Source organism: Vidua macroura, chromosome 9, assembly GCF_024509145.1.
Source record: "Vidua macroura isolate BioBank_ID:100142 chromosome 9, ASM2450914v1, whole genome shotgun sequence".
Classification (NCBI taxonomy): Eukaryota; Metazoa; Chordata; class Aves; order Passeriformes; family Viduidae; genus Vidua; species Vidua macroura.
This window is the reverse complement of record NC_071579.1, coordinates 23,659,130-23,685,233: the sequence shown is the minus strand read 5'-3', so window position 1 is coordinate 23,685,233 and position 26,104 is coordinate 23,659,130. Positions and strand designations below refer to the sequence as shown.

Below are 26,104 nucleotides of genomic sequence, written 5' to 3'. Positions count from 1 at the left end.
AATGTTAACAGATTGCAAAAGGGAGAGGCTGATGTACAGAGCTGCTGTTTCAGCAGCATCATACAAGATGGTTCCCTCTCCAGGACAGGCAGGTTTCTCAAACATCTGTTCTTCGGAGAACGAACAGGTAACAAATTTTAAGGGACAACATGTGCTTTATTTGGTGCAGAACAACAATGAAGAATAGTGCTTCAACAGAACTATGAGGATTATCTGGTCCTAAGACCACATGTGGATGTAATTTTCAGCTTTCTTCCTGCATCTTACACTGTACTTAAATACTACTGATAAAAAGCTTACAAGAAATATGCCCACATCCCATTTCATAGGTTTCCTGAGTTAGCTGACACAAAAAAGAAAATCCATGTGACTTAGGTTGTATCTTCTACTAAATGATGTACTAAGAAGAATCAAGTACAGAGAGCATATGCTTCTGCAGTGGTTTCAGTAATAGCCCCATCATGGAGGGTTTGCAGGCTACATACAAGCCCATTGGTACCTGTCCAAATGTATGGATTCTTAGGAGGGAGAAGACAGAAGGTACTTTCAGTCCCATTATCTGCTCCCTTAGTGCCAGCACTTGAGTCCTTGTGTCATAGCATAAGTTGACAGTCCTTTAAGAGTATGGCAGATCTGTGTGGTGGTGTTGCACGCAGCTTCCTTTGCCAGGCAGCCCTAAATCCAAAGAAAACCTAGGAACAGGTGGCCCAAATAGCCTTTTTAATTTCAGTAAGCCTGAGCAGGAATTCTCCTGAGGAGGAATTCAATCTCCTGTAGCACCTTGTCAGCCATACAAAGCTTCCTCTTCAGCTTTTCCCCACTCCAGCACAGCAGCTGAATGACACATTTCAGGTGAGTGCTAACCCTGGCTTGCCACTGCAAACCAACCTCACCTGTCCTTTCTTACCTGCCACCGCACTGAGCACTTCCTCACACAGCGTCCCTGGAAGGGTCCAGGCTGGATGGGGCTTTGAGCAGCCTGATCTGGTGGAAGGTGTCCCTGTGTACAGCAGGGGATTAGAATGAGAGGATCTTTCAGGCCCCTTCTGACCCAAACCATTCTGTGATTCTGTGGTTTTCAGCACCTCCTCTGAAAATAGGAGTGAAATAAGTCTTGTTTCACAACACAGCAATTGAGAAGAATGTGCTTCTGCATAATGCTCTGCTACTTCTTTGAACACCAAACTAGAACTGTTTTCACCTTGTTATGTTGTTTTCCCCACCTCAGAACATGATCACACATTACAGTCAAACTTTCACAGTTTGAAATGTTAGTCATAGTCATGAATAGTCATGGAATGCTCTCATAGTTCAGCACAGAGTAATTTATACCCATGTCATTTTGAATCTCCATTCTAAATTCCTAGAGCAGCAACATCTCATTCAGGAGTGATTCTTTGTTCTACAGATAAGGACAGACTCATGCTTGCCTTGGAAGTAATTGCTATTTACAATACTTCCCTCCTGAACTAGCTTCAAAATCAGTTGGAAAATAATTTTGCTTCAAGCATAAGCATCTTGATCCCTGCTGTCATACGACTTCTAAGCACAAATCAGTCTTTATTTCTCCTGGAACTCCATACAAATACCTTATTAGCAGGTAACAGCTTTTCCTTAAGGATTTATTAATTTATGTTCTGCTGTATTTTTCTATCATCACTTTGCTCCCCTTCTAAGAAAGCTTTCAGTGCAACAGTGGCCAACAGGGATAATATCATCACCACTGTTCCCACTACCCTCAGTATTTTAAACCACCTGGGGTAGGGAGGAAGAAGGGAAGTGTCATAATGCAGCGCTACCCCTAAGGCCACCGTGAGCGCGACTGCTCCCTGAGTGACATCTTTGAAAAGCAAGGCTTGGCAGGCCAGCAGAGCAGGAACTGTGCCGTTAGCCAGGTTCAGCCAGTCTGGCTTGGCTGGGCTGTTTTCTGGGAGAGCGAAGCCCCACCTCATCCCCCCCAGGAAGGAGGCTGTGGCAGCACCGTAGGCAACCTGAGCAAAGGCCAGCTCTGGGCAGTAGGTCCCCTGCGTGGCCATGGCCAGCGGAACAGCCACAAACGGAATGAGCCCCCCCAGGCTTAAGTAAAGGGCTGGCTTGGGACAATCCTTCAGTGATCCCAGGCCTTCTTGTGGTTGTGCCTCACGTTCTGCAGGGGGTTTCTTCGTGGAGACGGGGAGAGAGGTGTGGAAAGCCCGGAGCTGGGCTGTGTAAACTGATGCTGGTTCAAGGCTCGGAGGTGTGGAGAGAGGACGTGCATCTCTCTGCAGCTGGAGGGCCAAGGAGGAGCAGGTTGTCTTATTCTTCCCATGGAGCAGCAGACTGGCACCAGGTAACTTCTGCAGCTGCAAGCACAAAACCTCTTCTGAACACTGCACAGTGCAGGCTTACAGACCTGCAGGTACCTAAACAAGCTCCTGAATATTGTACCAAGTGCTTTTCCAGGTCAGGTCACACCACAGCTGTCTTTGCTTTTGAATTTCAAGTGGTTTTAACTGAACTAATGAAGGCACCCAATGCAGCTGATGAGGAGCAACTGGGCTCTGCAGAGTGCACACACAAAGCTCACTCAGTGCCCACCTACCCCTCCCCACACACTCTCTAGGCACTTTGAAGATATATCAGTCCTTCTCAGAGTAAAATATAAAATAGTTTCATATAGAAGCAGGATGAGGTCACCCCAGAAACCAGCTACTGTCCCCTCACTACTCCATCAAGAAGCGATAGGAAAAAAAAACTTTGAGACAATAAAACTTGATTTGATAAAAGAAATAGCTTTGCCTAAAAGTGCTGTAGAAATGATGAACTATTCCAGAAAAGCTGAGTGACACACTCCAACTTGGAAGCCACCTTTTTTTTTTCAAAGCTGCAGTCCTATCTTTTGCTATTTTACTTTTAAATAAAATCAGAAAAAAAAATCCTTCAGTAACTTACTTTGAAAGGTGTGTTGAAGCAGCATCGTTGTATGAGAGGAAACATTTGTTTTGTCAATGCCCTAAAACAGAAAGATTCAGAAGAAGATCTGAAACCGATGAATCACTGAGTGGTCTTATGCTCAAAGTTTAGTCACAGTCTGCACTTATCAAGTACAAGAGTCATATTTTTAAATATATATATATATATACATAACATATGTATTCAATCAGTACTTGCCCACTGCAGAATACTTAATTTCAAGCAGCTCTATGAGCTGAAATTCTAAAGTTGTATTGACTGTTGCAAGAACAATTTCCAGTTAAAAAACTGAGTATCGGGGAACAGGTGATGGCTTCCCGTTCATGGATCATCTCCTCTTCAAGGGATAAGTGGCTTCACAAAACTTATAAAGGAGTAATTCCTCACATGCAGGAAAAGCGATCATTAATAAAAAAAGGAGCAGAAAAGCCATCCCATGCAAGCTGCAGGTAAGCTCCCTGCCGGGGTACGACACTCACCGGGGGAAGGGGGGAGGCTCGCCCTGGATTTGACTCCGCAGTTCCCGGTCCTGCTGCGCTGGGAGAGAAAGGCGGCTCCGGCAGCCACACTGCCCTGCCGGAGGGCGAAGGGAACGGAGAATGTACGTACGGAGGGCGGAGGCGCCGCTCTGCCGACCGGGCAGCACTGGCCGTGCGCTGCCACCCCCCGGACCCGCCAGCTCTGGCGGCTTCCGGTGCCCTCATAAGCGCTCCGACGGCGCCCGGTGCCTAGCGCTACCGGTCCGGGCTGGAACCGGCGCGACCTATCGTGCTCCGCCGGGCCGCGGAAGGGTCCACCGAGCCGATACCGGGGGCGGCAGCGCCGGTCACTCTCAGCCCGAGGACCGCAGTCGGTCTGGCAGAGGAGCGACACCCTGCCCGTGGGACAGAACCTCTCCTGTGGAGCTGTGCAGCCGTTCCTGCTTTCTGGCTTCCGGCATCACCGCATCGGGCAAGCCTTTCACAGGCGGACTACAAATCCCAACCGCCCTGCGGCGCGCCGCCCGCCCATCTGCACGGCGGAGATGGCGGGTAGCCTTCTGGGACGCGTAGTCTGCGGCTGCTTCCGACAGGCGGTGCCGGGGGCGGCGCGAGCCACGGCCTCTGATTGGTGGGGCGGGAGGCGCGGGGGCCGGGGCGGGGGCAGGGAGGGGGAGCCGGGGGGGGGCGTGTTCCTTCCGCGTGCTCGGCCCCGCCCCGCGCGCGCGCGGGCCCCGCCCCCTCCGGCCCCCGGCCGGGCAGGGCTGGGCGGCCATTTTGGGCAGAGCTTTGTTATGGTTGTGGGGCCGCCGGAGCCGCGCCAGGGCCCGCCCGGTGAGTGCGGCCCCCGCGCCGCCCCCTCCGCGCCCCTAGCGCCCCCCGCGCCCCCTCCGTCTTCACTCGGCCCCTGCCGCCCCCAGGCCCGCCCCGCCGCCCCCCGCGGCACCGCGGGTTCGGTGCGGCCCGGGAGCGGCCTCCCACCAGGCCGGGCCCCCCCCCCCCCCCTCCGCGCTCGGTCCCGCGGCCGCGGCGGCTCCGTGGGGGGGCAGCGCGAGGTCCCCGCGGGCAGGGCCGGGCCGGGGTGGGCGGCGGGGGCCGGGGCTCTGCGGGTTATTGTTTCCTGTTCAGCCGGGAAGTTCGTAGCGCTGACACTGCCGGAGCTGAGCTCCTGTCATGGGGCCGTCCGTGAGCGGGGCGGGGGGGGGGGGGTGCGGACCGGGGCGGCGGGTGAGTCCCGGGGGCCGGGCGGGGGCGACCCCGCTGTAGGCTGGAAACGAAACCGGGCGGCCCGGCCGTTCCCCTTCGGCTCCTCCCGGGCCGCGCTTCCCGGCTGCCCCCGGCGGGAAGGGGCGGTCGGCGCCCGGCAGTGACACGTGGGCTGCGGGCAGCCGGGGCTCGGCTCGCTCTGCCCGCTGCCAGCGAGCCTGGGGAACTTGTCAGGTGCCGCTCGGTGTCTGCTCGTAGGGAAAGAGCGCCTGGCCCGAGCGTGAGGCGGCTCTTTCGGGCGTCAAAGTTATTTCCGTGTGTCCGGTGTGTTTGATGCCCCTTTGGCCTAAGATCTTGTGTGATTTGACTTAAAGGGCTGGGGCTGGACTTGGTCAGAACGCGCCTAGCGTTTCAATATCCATTTAAGACTTTGAATTCAGTTCAGTTTAGTAACCAGCTGTTTTCGAACGATTTTAGAGCAGTCAGTAGGTGTCTGCACAAGTTACGAGTTTTTAAACAGCTCTAGAAGAACAGTAGCTATTTAAATTCTTACAAGTAATGGTGGAATGGTTTAAGAGTGTTGCTTAAAGATCTTTTTATATTACCACGACCAGGTAGGTCAGCCTGCCTTTCCCCGCCCCCGAGCTGTGAGTGACACAAGTGTTAGTAATGTTGATAATACTCTGAAACGTTGCAAGTGCCTGAGCAAAGTGTGGAAATAGCAAAGAGGGGGAATGGAGATAACAGCTGAGATAATTGGAGCGCCATCGGAGCTGAGTTTACTGTAGAGTTGACATTGCTTCTATAAAAATGTTAGGTGGTTATGAAAAAAGCTTATGCAAATGTTACTTCATGAATGAAGATGGCTGGTATTTCAGTGAAAGGTTCCCTGTAAAGCTTATCCATTTGGAGACTGGTATCTCAAACTTCCAGTTTCTGGCTCGGGAAGGAAACAGGTGTAGAGCAGTGGTAGGAACAAATAAAATTCCCAGATTTAAGAGGAACAGCTTTTCCTTGCGCTCTTTCACATCATTTCTGGAGGAAAGTCCCTTTAAGAAGAACTTACTAAAAGTTTTGTATTTAGAATAGAAAGGCTTCAGGTGATACTTCCTTATGGTGTTGGGGTTTTTTTTTTCCAACTGTTTGTAGTGAAGTGCAGCAACCCTCTGCATTTTATATTCATCTGGTTTATAGCCTTAATCCTATATGACACAGAAGTTTCCATTGCAGATATCATACGAGGACCTAAAGTGAAAATATGCAGGGAACAGATGGCATTTAAAAAAAACCACAAATCCTCGTTATTCTGCAGTGTCTCAGAAATATGAGGAGCAGAGTGCAGATGTGAAATACAACAAATCAGATGGAAGTGCATACTTTCTGAATGTTAGAAAAAAATCTTCACTTTGAGAATATTACAGGGTATGGTCACCTTGTTTCAAATATGTGACTGCTGCATGGTGTTACTGAATCTTGACGTTCCTGTTTTAAATTAGGAAATTAAGTCATTACAAGAAAAATAATATTCACTAGTATTTTCATTAAATGGAAACAGTGTTTCAGGAGTTGTGGGATCTTTATTTTAATACCAAAAAAATGCTGTGGTTAGATCTGTGAATTTCTTCAGGAGTGTGGGATGTCAGATAATGTAGTTCTTGCCTTTACAAAGTGAAGAAAATCTATTGGCTCAGGAGTTAAAGTTACCTTTCCCCCCCCCAGTGTTACAAGTTGTTTGAAGTTAGTTGTGTAACTGCTGGATTGACTTAGCTGTGAAGTGTACTCCAGGGTGTGCTTTGTTTGTTTGTCTGTACGAAGAGATTTGGAAAAGGGTTGACTCTGTTCAGTGGAGCTGAAGCTTTAAAGCACCTCTCTCCTGCTGGCTGTGCTTGCATGGACACAGCTTTTCCTTACAGCTCCATAGAAACCAGGGGGTGACTGTTGCTGTAGCTTATCCAGGGATAGGTCATACTTACACTGGATTTTACACTTGATGAGGTAGTGTGTGTAACAGGAAGTTTGTCTGGGATTTTTAAGTTTTATGTTAATTTAGTTGTAGAGGCAGGAGTGGTTTAGTTTTGGTTCTGCAAATTCAACAATGTAAGTAGACATTTTACTCTCGCTTACGTAGTGACCAGGATGCCAACTAAATCATGTGTGCCTTTTGTTTCAGCAAGAGGAATTGAAGTTCATGTTCTCTTTGCTCGTCAGATTTGATGAAAAGCAGTGAAGTTGGCAGAAACATGGTCCTGCTCAGAATACTTCATGAAAGCCAGGATGTTGTTTAATTTGTGTACTGTAACTTTATATGTTCCTGTGAAAATGTGCCAAACTTTAATGAGTTACTGTATGGTCAGAAGATAAATCTGTGGTTTTGGGAGTGGATTTAGGTAGAGATTGATAGTGGCTAAGTGTCCACTGCCCTATGTATGTGCAAACACTGGGCAGACCTAGAAGTTCTAGGTTAGGCCTGTGAGCGTGACAGTAAGCAGGGAGGGAAGCATTTTGGCTTAATTGATCATACATATTAGTGATCAGGCTGTATCACTCCAAACTGGAAATTCTTGATTGAAGTGTGCAACTCCTTCTCTAGCTGGTCTTTGAAAGTCAGAATTTTCACACTTGATACTACTTAGACCTTTCTATTATTAAACAGCAAACAGTTTTGCAAAGTGTTGGTGTATGCAGTTCTATAATATGACTAATCTGAAATAGTTGCACTTCCAAGGTCTGGCTTAACAAAAATGCTTTGAACCAGTGCAGCCAAACATAACTGAGGTTTTCTGCAATAAATGATGCTCAGAAAGAAATATTTTACAGCATGTGACCTTGTGCCTCAGGGACTGTTGTACATTAGGGAGTTCGCCAGGAGCAACTGAAGTTCTAGGACTTACAGACATTCTAGCAAAAATGCCAGCATTGATTTGTTTTCTCCTTGAATCTTGTGATCATTTCCAGTTTGGTGTTTTGCAGTTTTATCCTCCACACTGGAAGGAGGATCACAGCTCTGTGGTGTGATGTTAGTGGAACTTGATAAGAAAGTATGTGTATAATGTTGTCTACATGTCCCTGGTTTTAAGAATCACCTTTTTTTCAATACAGGAAGAAATTAGAAATTTTAATTTAAGTTTTATTTTTGGTGTCTCTTCTAGGTTCTGGATATCTGTGTGACCCTCTCCCCATAGCATATTTGCAACATACAGAGTATGTGGCAATGAGTGGCCCTCTCTTGGAATTTTGTCATCTTCAGTTTATGAAAAACAATTACCTTGTAAATAAAGGACTGAGTCTGCCAGGGAGGCACATGGTATTATTCTGGGCACAGAAATTATTGGTATTCACAAAGTTGCTGGTGAAGGTGTATGGTTAAGATTACAACAGGTCTCCAGCCTTTCAGCAGAGAGGAGTGTTTTGCCATTGTGTTACAATGCGTCATCCATCATCAAGGGATTAATCAGACTCACGTGAGATGATCTGAAAAGACCTTTGATGTTAATCTTAAAAAAAACTCAGCAAGGATTTCTCATCCTGAAAATATTGAATGTGTTATGATCTTGACTGTTAATTTGGGAAAACTGTCTTTCCTCTACCTTGAACTCCAGTTAAAAGTAGAGAAATGGGTTAATGATAACTTCAGTGTCTTCAGAGTGACTGGGCCTTCTGGAATGTATCCTCTAGTATTTAGGGAGCTGATAGCCCGTGGGGGTGGGAAAAGTTCCAGAATGCTGAAGAGTTGAGGAGCATTTTCCCTTACAACATCTAGAAAAAAGGCAAGACTTGGGTATGTCCAAGGGAAGAGCATTCACATCAGGGAGTCTGTCCTGTGTCATGTCCTTTTTGGTGGTTTCACTTCCCTATATTGCAATAATGTTCTTACTGAACACACAGATAATGTGATCCTAACAAATTCAGTAAATGGTCTGAAAACAATAGCTTTGGATTCAGCCATTTTGGTGTAGATGGGTTCAAATTACTGTGTTTTGGTATATTGCCTACACAGACAAGTAGCAGCTGGTAGGGAAACAGTTCTGTGGGGGAGTATCCTGGGGGTTGTAATGGTTCCTAAATTATCATGACTCAGCAGCATCACTGTCAGGAAAATTCATTTGTCATACTGGAACATACAGAAGCATTTTAAATAAGGCAATGAAGCAGTTTCTCCGTTCTGCTGAGGAGTAGTAGGTCTTCAGCAGGGACTGTCTTGTTCAGTTTGGGATAATGTGATATTTGAAAAAGTTACGGCTGTGTAACAAGATCTGTAAAGAAAATAATGAAGTCTGAAAGAGAAACCATAATTAGGGATTGGGGAAAAATGGATTGGTTAGCTCTACAATGGTTTTATACATCATGTTTCATCAGACATAAGCAGGTGATATATAAAGCAGCTTTAAAAAGTTACCTGCAGGTATAACTGGGAGGCAGCTCAGACATCCTGTCACTGCCTGTGAGCTGTCACACTTGGTAGGTGGGTCACATCAGTTTTTTCATCATTGATGCTTTGAACTTGAAAGCTTGATCTTTGCCAGTAAAATTTGACTGGTTGAGGGTAGGTTGGTTGTTTGGTTGTTGTTTGTTTTTTTTTTTTAAACATGGATATATTTGATCCCAGAATGTGATAGTACATCCTTTTTCTGCTGCCAAACAGTGCTGGGATACAGGGTGGTCTGTGGTACTTCCCCCCCTGAAAAAAAAAAACCAAAAAAAAACAAAAAAAACAAACACCTGTTAAAGTTGCCTTTCAGTCAGGGAGTACTGAAGTTTTGGTCTGAAGAAAATATTTCTTAAAACGTATTTGCAAGGAGAGTTTAGTCAAGTTTCCACATCCATCATGAATAAAACAAGCAGTTATGAGTTGAAATTGCAGCAGAATATGTTCAGGTGAGGTGTGAGATGTAGGGACAGTCTTTCAAGCCATGAATAACCAAAACAGATTGTAGGGATACACTGGAGAATGCTGGTGTGCTAATCTGGTTTCATTTACAGCTTCCAAAAAAATATTCCAGTGGGGGTACATATTAGCTGCATAATGAATTCCAGCCTGCTGATAACAAACTCGTTTCTCTGATACTTCATGAGACATTTTAGGATTAATTTTTGGACCTCTGCAGGCTGAAGATCACTATACAAATTGGTGAAGGGGGGAATATTGCTTAGTTGAAAGACATCTGATGGAAGAGAGTAGAGCTAAATTCTTTTAAATCTCTGGAAAAGGTCTTTAACCATACAATGTATGAAGATTTTTTTCCCCGACACACAGATGTTTTGCTTATATTCCCTAATTTACTGTAGGACACTAGGATAGAAGAATGACAGTGTTTTAGTCTTGGCCTGCATAGATTACCTGGAGAAGAACAGCACAATAATTCTCTTCTAGATCTAAAGACAAAGTCCAAACCAGCTGGACACCATTTTGTCCATAACTCCTCGCTTGATTTTAACTCAGTTTCATGGACTAGATCATAGACAGAACTCCAGGAAAACACTGAACATGCAAAGAGGATATATGTCCCAGCTGCAGCAAATCATTAGATCACAGGACTAGAGATGACTTTTTCCCCCTTTTTTTTTTTTTTAAGCCAAGACCAAATTAGTAGAATATATATTACTTTTGCAATTTATTTTTTATGTGTAAGAGTTGTTTTAAACTTGTCTTCAGTGACTTTTCTGCACTGATGTTTGTTAATACTTTCTCAATCAGAGAAAGTCCTGAAAATGTTAAGCCAGTGAAATGAAAACCATTGCAGACAATGTAAATTTTACAAACTGTAACGCAGGTGTTGTACACATGCTGAAAAGTGCTGAGTGAACATGTCTTTGTCATGTCCTAGATACAGACAAATGTGGAGTTTGATCATATTGTCCTGGTCTTGATGTACAAGGGTTTGGAAATAATCCAGATGCAGGGAGGGGCAGAGGTATGAGCTGTCCCTCAGTCTTGGCAGGTTGTCTTTAGGGAAAGTACCTATAACTGGAATGCACCTCCCTTCCCAGTTTGTAGTACTGGTCTTGTAGACCCAGGCAATGGTACTGAGGGGAAGAATTAGTCCCGTACTGGTTAGGAGAATGGTCTCTTATTTCTGAATGTCCTCTGTTTTGTTGACTTTCAGTTCTTCCTCTTTGCAAATGACATGCCTTCTACTTGCTTATCCTTCATCTGGAATGCAGATCTGTACTTCCCTCTACTTGATTTGTAGTCTCTATTGCCTTGACACAAATATTTGATAAATAGTCTGGTTGCATTTGAGGCTCTTTTCCAAAGGAAATGTGTTTTTCTCCACTCCAAACAGAATATATTTAAATGTAAATGTGCTATAGTAGCAATAATAACCCTGGTAAACTACTGGTTTATAAAATACCCTTAGTGGGAAATACCCATCCCATTTTTTTTAAGGTGCTGGAGAACTACTTACTTAACTTCAGCTTAGGCTTCATCCACATTTCTGGAAGACAGGTAGGCAGGATGTATGTAGCATACAGTGGGGATAAGCCAGTAATTACATATTTGCAATTCTTTCCTGATGATGGAGAACATTATCCTGGTGTGTGCTGCTGTGCAGTAGAAGTGACTTTGTTCCTTAAGGCTTTGGGCAGACTGCACAGATGGGCTCTTCATTGCCCTTTCTCTCATTCTGTCATGAGGGTTTGGGGACAAGAGTGGTACCTTAAAGGCATCCATGACAAGGTGCTGTGCTGTGCAAGCTTCTGGGCAGAACAGAGCCTTACCTTGATTCACTTGCAAAACGACTGTAGATCAAAGTGCAGTACAAAATAGATGTTTGATTTTATTCCTTAAAGAGCTAAAAAGACCTTTGGATTTGATTAAAATAGTAGAATATCTTCTGCAGATTTGAAATACCTTATTCCATAAAATGCTAAAGCTGTTTGAAAGTTCAGAGCATTGTTCACATTTAAAGCCTAATGCTATTTAAAATGTGTTTCTTTGGTTTGTATCAGTAGTGTCAATAGATGCACTTGTTTAAGAGAGGTGTATAGTCCCTCAAACCCTACTCCCTGCAGCAGAGTAGAGCAGTAAACAAGTTTTAATATTTCAGGTAAATACCACAGTTCTCTAACATAAACACTACTAAAGACAGTTAATGGGGCACTGGAATCTTCACAGGCATAAGAGAGGTATAAGGGATGACAACATTGCCAGTGGCTGCCCAGTATGAAACACCCAGGAATAACTGGTGGTAGGCATAATACCTAGAAACTCTGTGCTTTCCTATCCTGTGCTTAGAGAATTTGAGCCTTTTAGATTTTACATGTTTTAAATGGCTTTATCTTGGTATTCTTGCTGCTTTGAGGAGTGAACTCATGAAAACCCCTTGGAAGGGTTCATTTTTGATGTATCACACTTGCTGGCTGAGGGCCAGAGACTTATCGTCTTACACAGGCTTCTGTACAGGTTCCCCAGATGCTGCCTTTTCCAAAATGTGCTTTGGGCTTTTGTGTTAAGTACAACTTGCTTCCAAAGACAAGTTTGCTGGCTTTGTATGGTAACCTTGCTTGCAGAAACTTGGATCAACAGAAGCTTGAAGGGCAGGTATCATTCAATCAATAGCATTTCTGAAGGTGATATTTTTGTCAATGGTGTTTTCTTGTTCAGTGAAGAATCTTTTTTACAGTCCTAGAAGTCACTTTTCTCTGATACTTGGTTGTTATTCTTGTATGCCCTTGTATCTTTAATTGCTATCACAAAGGAAAAAAATCATCTCCTTACCCCCTGCACTCTAGATCTCAGTATGTGTTCACAAGACTAGACTGCTAAGGCTTTGTTCAGTGTGTGGTTTTGTGGGAGTATATGTTTATCCAGAAGTTTTGAAGGAGGTAAGACTGGGTCAGCATGACCTTGGAGAAGTGGAAAGTAAGTATGTGAAGGGACAGGTTGTTTGTGAAGCAGAGCTGTGTGAGATATCAGTTGAAGGACTGTCAGTAGAGAAAAAGAGATTAGGACATAGATGTGTCTGTATTGGACCATTCTTAACTTATTTTCAGTTCATTTAAGTTTGTCATCTGGTTTGTATAAATGGTCAGGTATGTAACCATTGGTATGATTTTCCCCCACCCCTAGCCTGTTACTCTGGAAGAACTTTTCTGTGACCAAACTTCTGGCATGTTCTCATCTTGGAATACAGATTTATATAGCAGTGTTCTGTCTAGAATGCAAAACAGTTTTGATGACTCTGCAAGATAGATGCATTTGCTTTAAACTTGAAAAATAAGGTGCTAATCTCTCAGTAATAGCTGCTTTTCACTAAAACATTTAATATCTGTATCTTGGAAGATTTTAGTTTAGTATATGATTAACATTTTAATCCATCATTTAGTGTTCTAAATGGGCTCATATTTCTATAATTCTAGAAAACCTGTTATGAGTGATGCTCTGCATTTTTACATACTAGATTTTTTTTCAGCAGCCAGATACCATTTAAACAATGTTTTTTGCAGTATTTTTAATTAATAGGGCTGTCCTTTATATTTGTGCAGTCATTTTGGAGACTCACTGACTGTGAGATATAATGGGAAAAAACAAGTGGTGATGGCATATCTGGGATATAGTTCTTCTGGTACCTAATACCTCAGGTGTGTGAGCTGTACCAGTTGTACGTGCCATTCCGGAACATCTGCGTTTGTCCTCTCCAAAGGGAGCTGGTTTTCAGTTGTGCAGACACAGTGAAGGTGTGTCTAGACAATTGTATTCATGGAAGTGAAAGCAAAAGGAAAGTAAGGTTTTTTTGTAGATACTTTGTGTTGGTAAACTGGAAATGAATGATCTCAACTTGTGAAGATGTGGCTCACCAGTTGTTACAACAACTGAATGAGTTATGCTGCACTTGTGTCTTTTCAGTAGGCCTAATAATGCATGCAAAGTTGAATCAGAATTTATAATTATGTTATAAATGGAATTTGCTGGCACAGATTGCCCAGAGAAATTGTGGATGCCCCATCACTGGAAGTGAGCCACCTGGTCAAGTGGAAGGTGTGTCTGCCTGTGGCAGGGGGGCAGTAACTAGATGCTCTTTAAGTCTGTGTGCCCAAATATGATTATCTTAATGAGATGTTTATGTAAGACCAAGCAATGTTCTGTCTGTTTGTTTTTTTTTTTCAGGATAGTGAAATTTCATGTGAGGCTTTTTGATATCCTTAAGGAAATCAGTAGCATACTTTTGACTCTTCCAGAGTTGGACCCCAGGCTGTGGCTCCCTAATTCCATTAATGTATTGGGTGAATTGGAGGTTATTAGAAAGAGATATTTTAGTGAATACATATTGTAGTAATTCCTTATCATAAAGTAACATACACCTATTCAGTGACACTACTCCGAAAAGCAGCTAAGTGGAAAGTGGTCTGTTTTGAATGTTTGGGCATATCTGCTTGATTAAATAACTTTAAAAGAGCTTCACAGAAAGAAAACTGATGAGGGAAGTAAATTCTGTTCTGCCTCCTGCATCCATTAAATTGTTCACTAATGCTTCTGAATGCTTTTGCAACCCAGCTGACATCTGATCTTTAGGAATATTACTGAAATCCCCATTGACTTGGCTGGTTAGAAAAACAAATCTTTACTTCTTTGAAGTAAACATGTTTTATTTAGAGTAATAGATAGAAATGCAGTGAACTGAAACTGTGGCAGGAATAGACAGGTGTTGTCCTTATGACCTTTTACAGCTGCTGTTAACTGGATTGATAAATGTGTAATGAAGGGTAAAAGTTTACTTTTATGTTGGCTTTCTGTTAAAGGTTCTACATCTCGTGATTTGCTGTTGCAGGAAAGGAGAAACTGAATTAGAGGCTGCAATTAATAGGATTCTTGGTAGACAGCAGTGCTGAAGGGAGCTGGGGATGTTTGCAGGATTCTGTGAAGCAGAAAAAGCACCCTGTAAGATGTGTCCATTTCAGAAATGTGCACTGCAGTGCGTAATGTGGACGAAGGCTGGAAGCCCTAGTTCCAGGTGTTGCCAGAGAGGGGCTGGAACAGCACATCATGGCACAGCAGGCAGCCTGGAACTCAGGGGAGACCGCTTCCTCTTGTGCTTTTACAGCCTTGTAGGCCAAGGCAGCAGATGGAAGAGGAAGTAAAAATGCACCCGTGCTAAGGCTTATCTGTTTTGTTTCTTAGGACTTTTGAAATATCTTGATCTGTTTCCAGTGAAAAATTTCATAGCTCAGTGGCTCTGATGATGTGTAGCTCATCTCTCTAGGCTCATGTTCTGGTCAGTGTAGGTCTTTACATATTGAACACCTCCTTGGTTCCCACTGCCAGGCATTGGGAAATGCTCAGCTTGAGATTCAAAGCTATAGAATCTCTGGTTTAGAGATTAAGTCTGATCAAGTCTCTGTTAGGAGCAGAAATGAAAGTAAGCAGAAGGCTGAAAACAAGCAGGCAACTCCATTCAACTGAGGTACAGCAAGAACTTTATGGAAGGGGTATTGGAAAATGGGGGTGAAAATGGGGGTTTGTCTCTGACTGCAGATATTTCTTACTGTGGTCTGTATCTCTTTAAATTGAACGTGCTTGTATGTTCCTTCTGTTTTCATGCCAGTTTTCAATATTTGTTTAGACAAATACACTATAAAATCTGGTATATAGAAGAACACCTGACAATTTTGTTTGACTCAGTGATAAATACCACTTTTACTTGCATGTAAAATGACACAGTGATATTTAGTTGTGAAACTTAGGCACTTAACAAGGGAAAATACTTTTGGAACAACAAAAAATTAAATAGGTTGCTATGATGTAACAGTTAAGACATTTTTAATGTTACATGTAAAAGTGATAATATAAGTTGTTAACAGTTCTAATTAACCTTTAAAAATAAGTGGAACCCAGATGCTAATACAGAGTTTAATTCTTTTTTGTACTTAGATTACTTACCAAAGACTTATCCATTTTGATGGGTGAAATAATACTTTGGGATAGTTGACAGGTAACTTTTTTTTCTACACCAAAGCTCATTAATGCAGATTTCATTGTTCTGAAAGAAGGTATGCCTTTAGAGAACATTTCATTTAGTGATATTATTTTCTCTATTTCTGATTCATATTACCAGAAATAATTCACATTTTAATTCATTTAAAAGGAAAGCGAGAATTAATTACATTTGCATTGACAAACACTTTTGTTTGCTTTTTTTCTGGAATTGGGAGTGCCTACTGGTGATCTTTGTCCTTGTGTTTTCTATAGTGAAGCAGAGATCAGTTTGATTGAACTGTAAATGCCATAATAGAAGAACTGAGTAGTTGTCAAAGGTCATTTCAGTTCTGTGTAGTAATAGGGGAAAAAATAACTATGTTAGATATTAGGAATGCACAGTTTTGCCACTGTATAAATGGGCTATGCTCCCAGATCTTGAACATTTGATGCTGTTTTGGTGATGATGTACCTAAAGAATAGGGTAATGGCTAATAAGGATGATCAGAGGTATTCAGAAGGCTTCCATGGATACCCTTTGTTTGGAAGAGGCATGACTTGATGAGTCCATGTATCTTGGGTAAAATCCTGAGTATCATGAAAAACTGAATAGAATGTGGTTGGGCACTTCGGTAGCACAAGAAAATATCCAGTTGAATTGAGGCTAGTATTTTTTCATAACTCCAAGTTGACTTCTACATAAAGCACCAATAAATTGTGCCCACTCTCATGTGGGAGGCAAAAATGTATAAATATGTCTGAAAACAAAGCAACTGAACAGATTTGCATGGAACTCTGACTGGTATTAAATGGTAATACAGACTCTGGCCTAAAAGTCTGAGAAAAATATCCTGGGAGTCCTGATGCTATTTGTTCTTGGTCTTGCACTTTTTTCCTCAAGAATTTATTATAGGTTGTTGTCAGAGAAGGTAATGGAGAGACTTTGGGTCTTTCCCGTTAGGATTTTGTGATGATGTTGTCAGTAGAGTGGTAGGTTATGGAAGTGGTCTCAGGTAGGTTGCAGGTGTGCTGTTGGACAGGATTCAGAGTGTGTGGGAGAAGGGGGCATGTGGGCTAATCCTGGAGACTGAAGGGTTTCAGTGCTACTATAATTTACAGCACTTCATCTAACTTTAGCAAAAAGTATTGCATGTAAATGTGGCATCTGTTGTTCTGTTTGTGCTGGGACGTGCCCAGGAAGGCGATGACTGAAGAGTTGTGTATGTCCCTACTGAATTTTGGAGTCAGGTCTAGGCGTTGTCCTAGGCTGTCTACTTGCATATTAGGCACTGCTTAAGGAACTGCCCTGGTCACTCATACTAACAGTGATATCAGAATAGCAGTTTAGGAGACCCAAATCCTTGCAAGATCATCTATAAATTGGTGGTTGGAGTTTTACAAAATGTTTCACCTTTGCTTTGATTGTGCTGAAATATAAAGGGAAGACTCACAGCAACACAAACTGTTGATATGCTTTTCCCTTGCCTTTTCCAAAGGTACTAGGAACCTTTTTGGTAAATGGAACCTAGGTATTGTACTTCTGTGGTGTTCTTATTTTGTGCTCAGACCTTGTTCTTACTTCCAAACTGCAGTTCTGTGGTGTTCATTTATTTAGATACCTTAAATCCAGAGAACAGTTCTCTGTGGGCTTTCTTTAGGTCCATTTTTCACATTGCTGTGAACCATTCTCAAGGTTCATTAAATCAACTTCTTAATTTTTTTAACTTCTATCAAGAGCTTGACATAGCTTAATTGCTATACAGTTTGTTCTGAAAAGCATATTTATTCAGAAGGTAATGAATCTTGTTTAAATGTAGTCAACTGCATTGACTTTGTCCCTGTTTTATCTTCTACTTACTGCTCAAATGTTTGGTAGTAGACTTAGAAGGTCACATCTGGAGGAGTTCTGTACCTGTACAGAGTTCAGCAGGGTGGGAAGTCTGTTCTGTCTGCAGCAGATGTTCCATTATGTCCATTATGCACACTGTAATATAAAACCACACTTCTGTAGATTAGAACTTTAGTTGTTTGCAGTGTGTGACGCTCAATAGATTGTAGCACGGGGTGGGGTGCTCAGAAAGTTCCCAGGTCAATACTGTGTGTGGCCTGAGCACTCCGGTTTTTCCTCATCTTGGCTGTGTTGTGAGGCTGCTTGTTCTTACTTTGTCTGCAGAAATGTGATTGTGACTCAGAGCTTAGGTGCAGGAGTGTTTCCATCTCTCCAAACTCCTATACAACAGTAACATCTAGTTCCAGAAAGAAACAAAAAAACCCATAAAAATGAAGGGGTTTATTAAAAGGGTGACCCAGAAGATATAAGGTGATGATTATTTTACTGTTCCCCAGGGTGTGTTTATTTTGAGCCTTGATCAAAATCACCTTTAAAACTTTTTTTTTTTTAAGTAAAAAATGACATAACATACACAGGGAAAAGCAAAACTGATCAAAGAATGGAACCATATCCAAACAAAGAAACTAACTTGGATAAGTCAAATATAAAAGCGTAATAAGGCATACCTAAAGGGATCCTATGAAACAGCTGATGGCATCAAAACAGTAATAAAACTTCTCAGTTACTGTTTCAGGATCACTAAACTATCTATTTGCTTCTGGTTAGGTAGGATGGTTCAAGAAAAATGAAGTCATAGCAGAATAACTCAAGTTTTGGTGTTGATGGTGGTATTTTCCATGGAGAAGTTAATGGAATACCATTTGTATTACTGTCATCATCCTCTTGAGAGGGGACTCTGGCTGTACTGGAGCATGTTAGCAATGATGTGGGCATGTAGAGATGAGGCATTTGGAATGGCCAGGCCTACCTGCAGCCCAGAGTCTCATTTTAGCAGCAGGTTTTAAAATTGCTATGAAGTGTGGAATCGCTTTCATCAGCTGCATGCAATTAATTTCTCCAGTCTTCCCTTTATTCTGATTTGTTTTGTTGCCCTTTTGTTGACTAAATCTGGGAAGTGATCATTTAAAAGTAAAAATGTTCTTTTCAGGGACTCTTAAATTAGATTATTTCAGGTTTTGTTTTGATCAGAGGTCAAATAGCTTTTAGCACTCGCACTATAGTTGCTCAGTTTCCCTTTCTGTTCTCTTTAGTCATACTTTGTCACATTTATGCCACTTGTATTGATGGAGTTGTGTTTGGTTTTTTACAGTGACGACAGTTCCTGTCTCACCTCTTTGATGGAAGAGGACTATGACCCAGAAGTGAACTCTTCACTGTAGAACAAGAAGCTCTTGTGGATTAATTGTGTCCCTTTAAAAGCAGCACCCAGTCTGCAAAAAATAGAGTAGAAGAGATTATTTTTGGACCTGGCTTTTTTTTGTTCATGTGACCTATGTTTCAGCATGTAAATGGTGAAAAACAGGGAGAACATTTGTGCCTGCTTCTGAGCTTTATATCAAGTAGTGCTTAGCTCTGTGGAGCATTAGCCAAGTTACGTGAAGAGTAGAGTATAGCCTAACATTCATTTTTAAAAATATTTTACCTTTTTTTAGCAGATGTATGTGATAAAAATGAAATTTATATTTTAAGAGCATTTGGGCAGATGCATCTTGTTTAGATCTCAGCATTTAGGGCAAGCATTTTTATGTAACATCTTTTTTCCAGAGTGTTTAGGTTGATCTGCTGCAGATCATGAACTGTCCAGCAGCCTTGAGTGTATCTGTTCAGTATTGACCATGATGTTGCTCTGAATGTTGTCATGCAGACTTGACAAACTTTTTTGTAATGTAAAGGCTGATTTCTGTACTACCACGACCAGAGGAAATTTAATGAGGTGAACGTGGGCGTGGCTTTTTTAAATAGAAATTACCTTCTTAGGTATCTTTTTTTTTGTAGTGAGAGTGCAAAGAGAGGGTAAAATGAGCAGCTGAGGGGGTGAAGGGCACAGTTGGCACGAAGTGCGGCCTCTCGTGCTCTGCTTCGAGACGCACTATTGCCTCAAGGCTGGCCTTCCAGAATTCTGGAGAAGGAAGGAACCCAGAGGTCACTGAAGCACACAAACTGAGGACATTGGACTGCAGAGGCCAAACTCAGGGTAAGTGATCATATGTATTTACTACTTTGCTTATACTGTGTTGACTTGTTTCTAGATAAATTAAAGTTGAAAGATAAAGCAAAATGGTAAATTGGAGAACCTTCCACAAAAAAAAGGTGGAATTCAGATATACTGAGCAATACTGCAATGTTCATCATTTTGAGCAGTAAAAATTGCTGTGAGATGTTGGAAAGAACAGAGGGTGCAGGAGCTGGCATGTTGTTGTCTTTCAGGTCTCTGATCTGCTTTGAATGTCTCTCAACTAGTTGGTCATATTTGATTTACAGCCTGTGGAATAAAACATGCAGTGATTGCCCCTTTGCAGACTGGGAGACAATGAACAATGAAGGATTGTACCCCAAATTCTGTCATGTCTTGATTTTTACATCTGCCTTGTATAGCTTTTCTATGCCACTGTTTTCTTCCCCCTCCACACCCATTCTGTCATGAACCTCATGGGTGTGTTAATTGTAAACAGGAAGTAACTGGGACTCTTGAAGTTCTTACCTGTTTCAGTCAGAGGAACAAAGTCAGCAGGAGAAGAAAAATGCTTAAGTATAATACAAAAAACTTCAGCATTTTCCCCCTCCTATTTATATGGGCCAAACTTTGAGAGATAAATTGTATTATTATTTCAGTTTGGATAAGATGACAGGAAATGTTCTTTTCATTTACAGAGCCTGGCCATGAGGTTTGATGCCTCATTTTATTGAAGGGAGACACTGGACCTAAATGGCGCAGCATGACTTTGTTCCTGCCTGGCTTAACTTCTCAACACCACAGTCAACCAAGGTAACAGTAATACAGATCAGCTCCTTTCACGGCTCTGACCATGGGTGAGATCAGTGTGTTGCTTTCTCTGGGACTCTGTGTGAGACAGGTGGATTTGTGAGCCCTTCTGATCAGATCCAGGCTCGTTGATGTTGCTGGCTAATCAATTTCAGTTATGGATGCTCTATTGAAAACTGACATAGGAATGTGGGTGTTGGTGTTTTTTTCAGTTAGCAAAATGTCACTGCTGGGCTAACAGGCTACTGGAGAGTCCAAATGAGTTCTTCATTGCATGGCTTTACTTTCTGCAGTCCCCTGCAGCCACCTTTGAGAAACATGGAGAGCATCTTCCACGGGGAGAGGGCCGCTTTGGCGTGAGCCGCAGGAGACACAACTCTTCCGATGGATTTTTCAATAATGGGCCCCTCCGAACTGCGGGAGGTGAGTAAGAAGGATCAGAATGCAGCCTAAGAGCAAACAGTTTGAAATATTCTACAGAATGAGGAATTCAGCAGAACAGAAATATTTTCCCAAACTGTACTTTTTCAAAGCATCCTATGAGGAAGTTGTGCTACTCTCTTCTCCTTTGCAATGTGCTCAGGCCTTAAGAGGTTTTCATAGTAGCTGTATGTGCATTGTGTAGCTTGATTTGTTTTCTGATATAATCACATGGTACTTAATAAGTTCAGCTCAGCAATTCCTTAGTGAGCACTGGCTGAACAACAAGAAAAACAACCTGATATTTCCAGTATTCTGCATACTGTGTTGATTTTTTAATTTGCATCCTTTTCTCCTTTTGTTTAGACTGCTGGCATCAGCCATCCCTTCTCCGCCATGATTCTGTAGATTCTGGTGTTTCTAAAGGAGCTCATGTTGGGCTTTCTGGCAGTCAGCCTGGCTGGCATGGTCCCTCACGGGGCCATGATGGTGTGAGCCAGCGTGGAGGAGGAGGAACTGGAGTTCATCGCCACTGGAATGGCAACTTCCATTCCCGGAAAAGTTCCGCCTTTCAAGAAAAGCTGCCTGTTGAATCCAGGGAAGAGAAGAAGGAAGATAAAGAGCATTTGCAGTTTGAGGAGGAAGACTTTGTAAGTGTGTAACTTGTCACTAGAAGTGGAAGGTGTGAGAAATGGCTTTTCAGATCTTGTTTGCATTAGCACTGATAGGTGATGAGGATCTAGAATTGCATTCCATTCCATGTTTGAGACACAACAGATTTAGCAAAATTATTCTGGCACTGATAGGGTGCTGATTGGTACCCAGAGCCCTCAGGACTTGAAAACCTGATGGATTATGGGTTTTGGCTCATATGTTTTGCCAAATGGTTATTGTGAACTGAAGGCATTGTAACATTCAAGCCAGGTCTTCAGCGAAACCTGTAAGGTGACAGAGGAAGAGTAGTTGTATTGACTTCATGGCTTTGCTTACAAAGCCTTTTTTTTGCTCCTAGAAATACATCTGTTCAGTTTATCTTCAGCCTGCCTGCTTCAGTCTTCCTGTCTCCTTCACTCTGATATGTGTTGGTGTTTGTGATAACCTTCCCAAGCTTATTCATGACATGCTCAGACTTTTGCCACCGTCTGCCTTGAATCTTCTGGAACAGTATTATCAGAGATGTTTTCCTCTCTCTCTCTGTTAATCTGTGGATCAGGATTTCTTGAGCCATTTCTTCCATCAACATCTCCAGTTCACCAACTTTATTCTTATTCAGCATTTTGATTCATGTGGTACTGGTATTATCAGTATGATAGTCTCTTACATCCTGGCTCTATTTTTACTGGAATATCTTTAGTTTTTCAAACTTTATCAAACAGTGCTTGGACTTATGCTTTCATCCTTACCATGTGTCTTCCTTAATGCTAATGCTTGGAGAGATGTGCACCTTTTCTGCTTTCTCTTTTCAATTTAATTCTATTTCTCCTGACCCCTGAAGAGTGTTATATTATCAGACCATGTGTTTTTCTTTCTGCATCTATTTCTTGCTGTCTCTTGGCTCCTCTTAACCAGTGTAATGAGGAGAATATCCTCTGTAAGGTTCTGGGAACTCTGTCCCTTCCCCTAATGCAGTTCCTCTGTCTTCATCTTCAATACTAAAGCCTTTGCTGCCTCCTGTAATGAGAGGTTCTGGTGATGTGACACTTGTGTGTATCATCATCATGAGGTTTTTGCTGTCTTATTCAGCATTTGTCTCTGGAAGGCTGTTCACAGCTGAAATTGTTGCGGCAGTTTGATGGCTTCTGCTCAGGAATTTACGAGTCAGAGTGAAATACATGAATACCCACAGCTGCTTCAGCTAAAATCCAGAGCCTACACTTAAATTGCCACAGGAGGTAGTTTGATTTAAGCTGCTGGGTTTTTTCAGTGAAGGGCCTGGGAAGTGATTGCATGCTCTTGTTCAGCTGCTTGGAGCAAGAGCCTGCATCACAGGGTGGTTAACAGCTGGAGAGCGGGGATAAAGCTTGTGTGTGGATTTCTACTAGCTGATTTCTCAAGAATACTGTAATTCGGGCTTTCTATAAGCCTGTTTTTTTTGACTGTCAGAAGTCTGTCAAAATCTAGAAATATTGCAATGATTGCAACTGTGCAGTCTCTTGTCTATCTTGGTCTAAATCTTTCTTCCATGTCCTTCATTCTCTTCTTCAATGCCTTGATGAGTGCCTTCCCCAACTACATGGCTGTTTCTTCTCTAATTACTTCCCTCATTTTTAAGATTGTAATACCACACACTGGCTAGCAGCAAGCTTTGTTTAGTAACTCCTGTACTGTCTCTGCCATAGTGATGAAACTGATGTATGCTGTGGTTAAGTGTGTAGCTGTTAGGCCTGTGTGGCTGACACCACTTTTCTTGAAAGGTCTGCAAAGCAGGCTGTTAGTCTAAGTGTGAGCACCTCTGCTATAAAACTGAACTTAAAAAAAGTTTAAAATTGAAGCACTTAAACAGAGGACTTTCTGGAGACTGAGGCGGGAATTTATGCTATGGTGTGACATTTTTTCCTTACTCTTATAGAACAGAAATACCTACTGTTTCAGATGCTCACTATTAGAGAGTTATGCTGTCACCATAGTAACTGACATATGAGGAATTCATTAAAAGGAAGAAAAAGATGGCTGTATTTTGAACTGAGGTTTTTTGGGATGGGGGAAGAGGAATAGCTAATCAAGAGCACTTGTCATTGAGTGCTTAGATTTTATTCACTCTGCTTTGAGCTTGGACATGTCTGTAGTTGTTCCACCAAGTTGAATTCTGAAACTGAATTCCATGTAAGTCTGCAGAGAGCACAGAGTCTGCATGCACTTTTGTCCTAAAAAGTAGACTCTGAGGTTTGATACAAATTTAAATGTAGCTTTTTTTTGTTAGTAAATATATTCCTTTACATTATGAATCTAGAATTGCTTTGGGATGTTTTTTTTAATCGTATCATACATTATTATTATATTAAAATACTTATTAAATGAAAATAGATTCTTCATATACTAATGATGTGGATTCTATTTTATTTTTTGAGCTGCTGATCAAATACCTAATATTTTTATACATGTACTGGTTGGTAGAATCTACATAATTATAGTAGAAGACTAGAGGAGTTATCCTGGACCCACTGGTAGTTCCATTGGAAATACAGCAAAAACCAAGGAGAAGGCAAACTCAATTTTTGGATGTCTTGTGGCAAAGCACTCTCTTCCACTTCAGCTGCTATTCAGAGAAATCTCTCCATACTCTGGGTTCCTGGAAACAAAATTTTAACACTGATTATATTTTTGTTACATGTGATATAACATTATATTCATTAACATTGTCTTTTTACAGCCATCTTTGAATCCAGAAGCTGGAAGACAGAACAACCAGAACAAACCTTTAGGGACACCTTCTGGAGTATGGGGTAGGTAAAGGTCACTGTACACAATGCTGATGATGGAGCAGAAAATTGTAACTGGTGTTTAAATGCTGGGTTTTTCACTCAGAAATATTTTAAAGATTTAAGTGAAGCAGACAGTTTGTTGCTTTCTGTCCTTTGTTGTTTTCATCCCACAGTCTTCCCTAATCTCTTGGCCTTTTTGTCTATTTGAAACTGTGCTTGTCTTGTCATAAAAAAACAGCCAGTGGCAGAAATGTCACTGTTCTATGCTCTCTTCCTGTTGTGCTGCAGTTACAGTTTCACACAGACATCACTTGAAGGGCAGAGCAGATTGGAATGAACTAGACATTAGTTCCTGACTTGGGATCTTCATAGTGGAAATACAGCAAAGCTGTCATAGTTCTGTGGTTTGAGCTTAGTTGATTTTTTTTTAACTCAGAACAGCATTGCTTTTGATCCTGATGTACTCTGTGAATCTATGCCTTAAAAAAAAAAATGAAACAAGATACCAATTCTAGCAGTTAAAGATAAATTTGTTAATAACTAGTTGGATTAGTTGGGTTAGATACTGTAAATAGTACAAATGCAAAAGAAACTCAAAAACACTTCTTGCAATACTGTTGGCTTTTATTCTTTTTGCATGTTTGTCAGGTAGCTGTTGTTCTGCTCAAAACCTAATGACAACATTATGGAGCTTTTATCTGTTTATGCTATTAGTATTTTTTAAATTATGCTCCTGGAAATGTGTTTATTTGGCCTCAGAAACATTAACTGTGCTTGTTTGTAAAAGCAGTGTGTCTTTTGAGGTGTAGGTTATGTAAATATTTTTGCTGTGTTAGTGAACTAACAAAGCTGATCCATGGTTGCTCAAAAAAATGCTCATACCTGTTCTGATTTCTCTAGAATGGTGCAAGGCTGTTAACTGATGTCAGTGTAGGTTTTTCCTTTCAGCATCAAGGGAGCTGTTGTGTTTACATTAGAAAAGATTGTGTTTAGATCTCCACATCCAGTACCTTCTCAGAGCTGAAACTAAATAGCAGCTGATGGTCTCAGAATCAGATGTGCAGTGTCTAAGATGGGGAGGGAGGAACTGGAGCAGTGTACTGAGGCTGTTCTGAAACTGAATATCTGTATTTCAGAATCTCTTGTTTTGTTTTTACAGAAAACCCCCCTAGTGCCAAGCAACCTACCAAGATGCTGGTCATCAAAAAGGTTTCAAAAGAGGATCCTTCTGCCGCCTTCTCAGCTGCATTTACATCACCTGTTTCTCACCTGGCAAATGGCAACAAAGCCACCACCATTGTCCCAAGTGTCTACAAAAATCTGGTTCCTAAACCTGCAGCTCCTCCTTCCAAGGTACAGGGGGTTCCAACTAAATCAGTGAACTGCGGATCAAAGGAATCAACCTCCCAATAAGTAGCAGGAGTTGCAATCCAGTAGTTTCTGGGCAGTGGCTTTTACAGTGGAGGTCTATTTACTACAAAAGTTGTTGTTTTCTGTTAAAATGCCTTTTGGGTTTGTTCCACAGGGGGAACTAACCTCTGACTACACTACAAGTCTATTTGAATGGGTGTGTCCTCATGCATGAGACAAATCCTTATCTTAATAAGACAAAACGAGCACTGCTGGAGAGGTGGAATGTGTGCTGCTATGTGCTTGAACTGTTCACATGACTACCTTGAAAAATCTTTATTGGGTTACGATACTTTGATGTGTCCAAAACAATAGAGGCTAAGATCAGATTAGATTGTAACATCCTGCAATTCAGGTGTAATTTAGTTGAGGCTTAAAAGCAATCTGGAAAAGCCATGGGGTTTGTGCTATAGTTCTTTTACTGAAGGAAATACAGTCGTGCTAAAAAAAAAACAATTTTTTTTC

General features: G+C 42.0%; 2 protein-coding genes across 2 annotated transcripts in view; one reads left to right on the top strand and one right to left on the bottom strand.

Annotated features, from left to right (window-relative positions):
- Window positions 1–768: 768 nt before the first annotated feature.
- TMEM69 (transmembrane protein 69) lies at window positions 769–3,726 on the bottom strand. Its single transcript, XM_053985671.1, has 3 exons — window positions 3,432–3,726; window positions 2,932–2,992; window positions 769–2,342 (listed from the first exon to the last, which is right to left on the bottom strand). The coding sequence occupies exons 2-3, from the start codon at window positions 2,974–2,976 to the stop codon at window positions 1,626–1,628; spliced, it is 762 nt and encodes a 253-aa protein (XP_053841646.1). The 5' UTR covers window positions 2,977–2,992; window positions 3,432–3,726; the 3' UTR covers window positions 769–1,625.
- Window positions 3,727–4,157: 431 nt separating this feature from the next.
- The window catches only part of GPBP1L1 (GC-rich promoter binding protein 1 like 1), a 32,090-nt gene continuing 10,143 nt past the window's right edge, over window positions 4,158–26,104 (top strand). Inside the window, exons 1-7 of the mRNA XM_053984654.1 lie at window positions 4,158–4,265; window positions 18,714–19,598; window positions 20,276–20,390; window positions 20,681–20,810; window positions 21,174–21,457; window positions 24,178–24,250; window positions 25,389–25,582. Coding sequence (XP_053840629.1) covers window positions 20,331–20,390; window positions 20,681–20,810; window positions 21,174–21,457; window positions 24,178–24,250; window positions 25,389–25,582 — 741 coding nt within the window. The 5' untranslated portion in view covers window positions 4,158–4,265; window positions 18,714–19,598; window positions 20,276–20,330. The remainder of the gene's footprint in view (window positions 4,266–18,713; window positions 19,599–20,275; window positions 20,391–20,680; window positions 20,811–21,173; window positions 21,458–24,177; window positions 24,251–25,388; window positions 25,583–26,104) is intronic.